Source organism: Solanum dulcamara, chromosome 6 (assembly GCF_947179165.1).
Source record: "Solanum dulcamara chromosome 6, daSolDulc1.2, whole genome shotgun sequence".
Taxonomy (NCBI): Eukaryota; Viridiplantae; Streptophyta; class Magnoliopsida; order Solanales; family Solanaceae; genus Solanum; species Solanum dulcamara.
Genome location: NC_077242.1, coordinates 60931527 through 60934120, shown reverse-complemented (window position 1 = coordinate 60934120; position 2594 = coordinate 60931527). Strand labels below are relative to the sequence as shown.

The window sequence follows — 2594 nt, the reverse complement described above, 5'->3', positions numbered from 1 at the left end:
GGCTTGTACATGCATCCATGCCAGTGGCTGATAGTGAAAATACATCCCGTGGTTCTTACAATTCTTGACGAGGTGGACATTGTACTCATCTAGTGCACATCAGTAGTATACTAAGGTCTTATTTTAGGTGTGGAGATATAGTCCACGTGATCTATCAGTTCCTTTTGTAGACTCATTCAGGATCCCGTCATACTTATTCAGCTGCTCCTGATAGAGAGTTAGAGCCTCTGATTGGGGTCGGGGTAGAGGTCAAACAAGTAGAGGTTGCAGGGTTTCTATTAGTGGTGTATTATTCAGCGTGGAGGTAGCAGTGTTATTTTGACGGGAGGTTGTAGAGGTGCCAAATAATATCGAAGCCTCGCCTTCGATATTAGCTGCCTTCAGAAGTAAAACTTATGCAATTTAGAGAGAGTAGAACTCATTTATACAGAAATATGAAAACCATCGAAGCAAAGTTAGTTAACTCATGTAACATGACTGCATCAAAATTTATATGGATCTGAAGTTCAGAAACAATAGAAATTTGTGAATAAACTACTTCAAAACAATTCTAAAACTTTTGATTAACCAATATCAGGAGACACAGGAAGACATCTAAATCATAATTAGCCCAAAGAAAAGGTGCAAATGCAAACCTTATAATGCGTCGAAGCTACTTGCACTTTAACTGACCAAACTACTTATAAGGAATTACCATAAAATAGTAGCACTTCCAATATAGGAATACGCAAACAATAAAACTTTAGATCCCATTGTCAGAAAATATAAAAACTAATCCTACAAAAATACTCAAACAAAAATATAATTCAGATCAAAATTTATCAGTAGAAAAAACCAAACAAGTTAATCATCTTTATGTGATTCATAATTACTATCAAATTCTTCCTCGTCACTTATTTCATTTTTTTCCAAGTAATTCCTCGTCACTTGTTTCATATTCATCACTTGGGGATTCTTCTTCGGTAGATTCCTCCTCGTTAGCCCTGGATGTTCCTTCCCCATAATTATTCAATAAACCCCTTCTTCAAAATATGAAATTCAACTTTATCTGGTTTCAATAACTTGACACGCTTGCATTTCGCACAAGGACACCTTATTGTACCTTCTATAAGAAAATCATTTCTAGTTTTCGTTTTTGTAATAAAAATTTTAACTCCGTCTATAAATTTCTCCCTCAATCCCGCACGATTAGAATAAGTTTTGTCATACATCCATTTACGATGTTCAAATTCCATCTACACAAATAATAAAAGTTGACAATTTAACTAAACAAACTAGAAACAATTCAATCAAGAACAGAAATAATAATAACTAAACAAACATGCTATAATTTTATGCTCCTAGACATAAAACATGAGTAACAAACCACAAAAGTACTCTACCTCCATTCCCTCCCCCTTCAGAATCATTAAAAAGGGTATGTGTACATCTTAACAATTAACCTTAGCTGCCACTAACCTTATAATTGGACACAAGGGTCAAACTGAGTTGGTTCTTATTTCATTAAAACATAGTTATATTATAAGCAAATCATAGTTATACGATAAGCAAATCCATCTTGAGAACATCAACACTGCAGAAAGAGCTATATCCTCAAACTCTCTCTTCTTTTGGGGCATGTAAGCTCATTGGGTTTCAAGTAGGGATGGTCAACATTAAAGGTGGCCTAGGTATTCATCAGATTTAATTTAGAATGCTCAGGGATACCGCTAGTAAAATATTGTACCTTCTTGTTTTCTTTCCCTTGGAGTTCAATTTTGTTATGCTCCAGTTTTACAAACTTAGGAGTCGTAATAGAAATGCTGGCAGTGTCTTTTTCCTTGTTCTGAACCAAAAGTGAGAGTTCTGGAGATTCTGCAAGAAAAAGCAACAGGTTATACTAATTACTCCGATTGAAATGGCATGAATTAAAGAAAAAAAATAAAATCCATCATATTACTATATAGACAGATCCTCTACAATGCAATATCCTCCTTTTGGTGTTGTGTTTCCCCTATAATGCAATATACTGACGGAATACTTAGATTCATTCACTAAAGACAAAAATAAAATAATAATTTGAGCCAGGAAAAGGCAGAAAATTCCTATAAGAACCAAAACAACCCACATTTATCTTCTTTTAGTCATTCCATTAATAAAAAAAAATATCATATGACCACAAAAACACACAAAAAAAATCTTTCAACTTACCAAAAATGATAACCAAATCTAGAAATCTACTCTTTGTTCTGGAGAAATTTTGCATCCACAGGAATGAGAAATTTTGTTTTATCAAACAACTCACAAATTTTCCTTGAGAAAAGGAAAAAAACACCTTCAGTTCTGAAACCATACCTTAATCTACTTATGTTCAATATTAGAGAGAAATTTTACTTGCCTCAATAAAATTAAAACCCTAAATTGCGATGGTGATAGAACCGCGATGAGAGAGACGAGGTCGTGGGAAATAGCTAGTGAGAGAACTCAAGAGGTTTAGAATGAATTAATTATTAGAAATAATATTACTTTCCTGACTACAGTAGTCGGGAAATTACACTAATTTTTAATTTAAAAATATTGTAATATTGTCGACTATGGTAGTCGTTATTTAATAA

At 33.5% G+C, this 2594-nt stretch overlaps 1 protein-coding gene across 1 annotated transcript; it reads right to left on the bottom strand.

The window, feature by feature from the left end:
• Positions 1-249: 249 nt before the first annotated feature.
• LOC129892882 (uncharacterized) lies at positions 250-2355 on the bottom strand. Its single transcript, XM_055968410.1, has 3 exons — positions 2191-2355; positions 1727-1854; positions 250-378 (listed from the first exon to the last, which is right to left on the bottom strand). Exons 1-3 carry the CDS (start codon positions 2330-2332, stop codon positions 250-252), a joined length of 399 nt encoding a protein of 132 aa, XP_055824385.1. The 5' UTR covers positions 2333-2355.
• Positions 2356-2594: the final 239 nt, after the last annotated feature.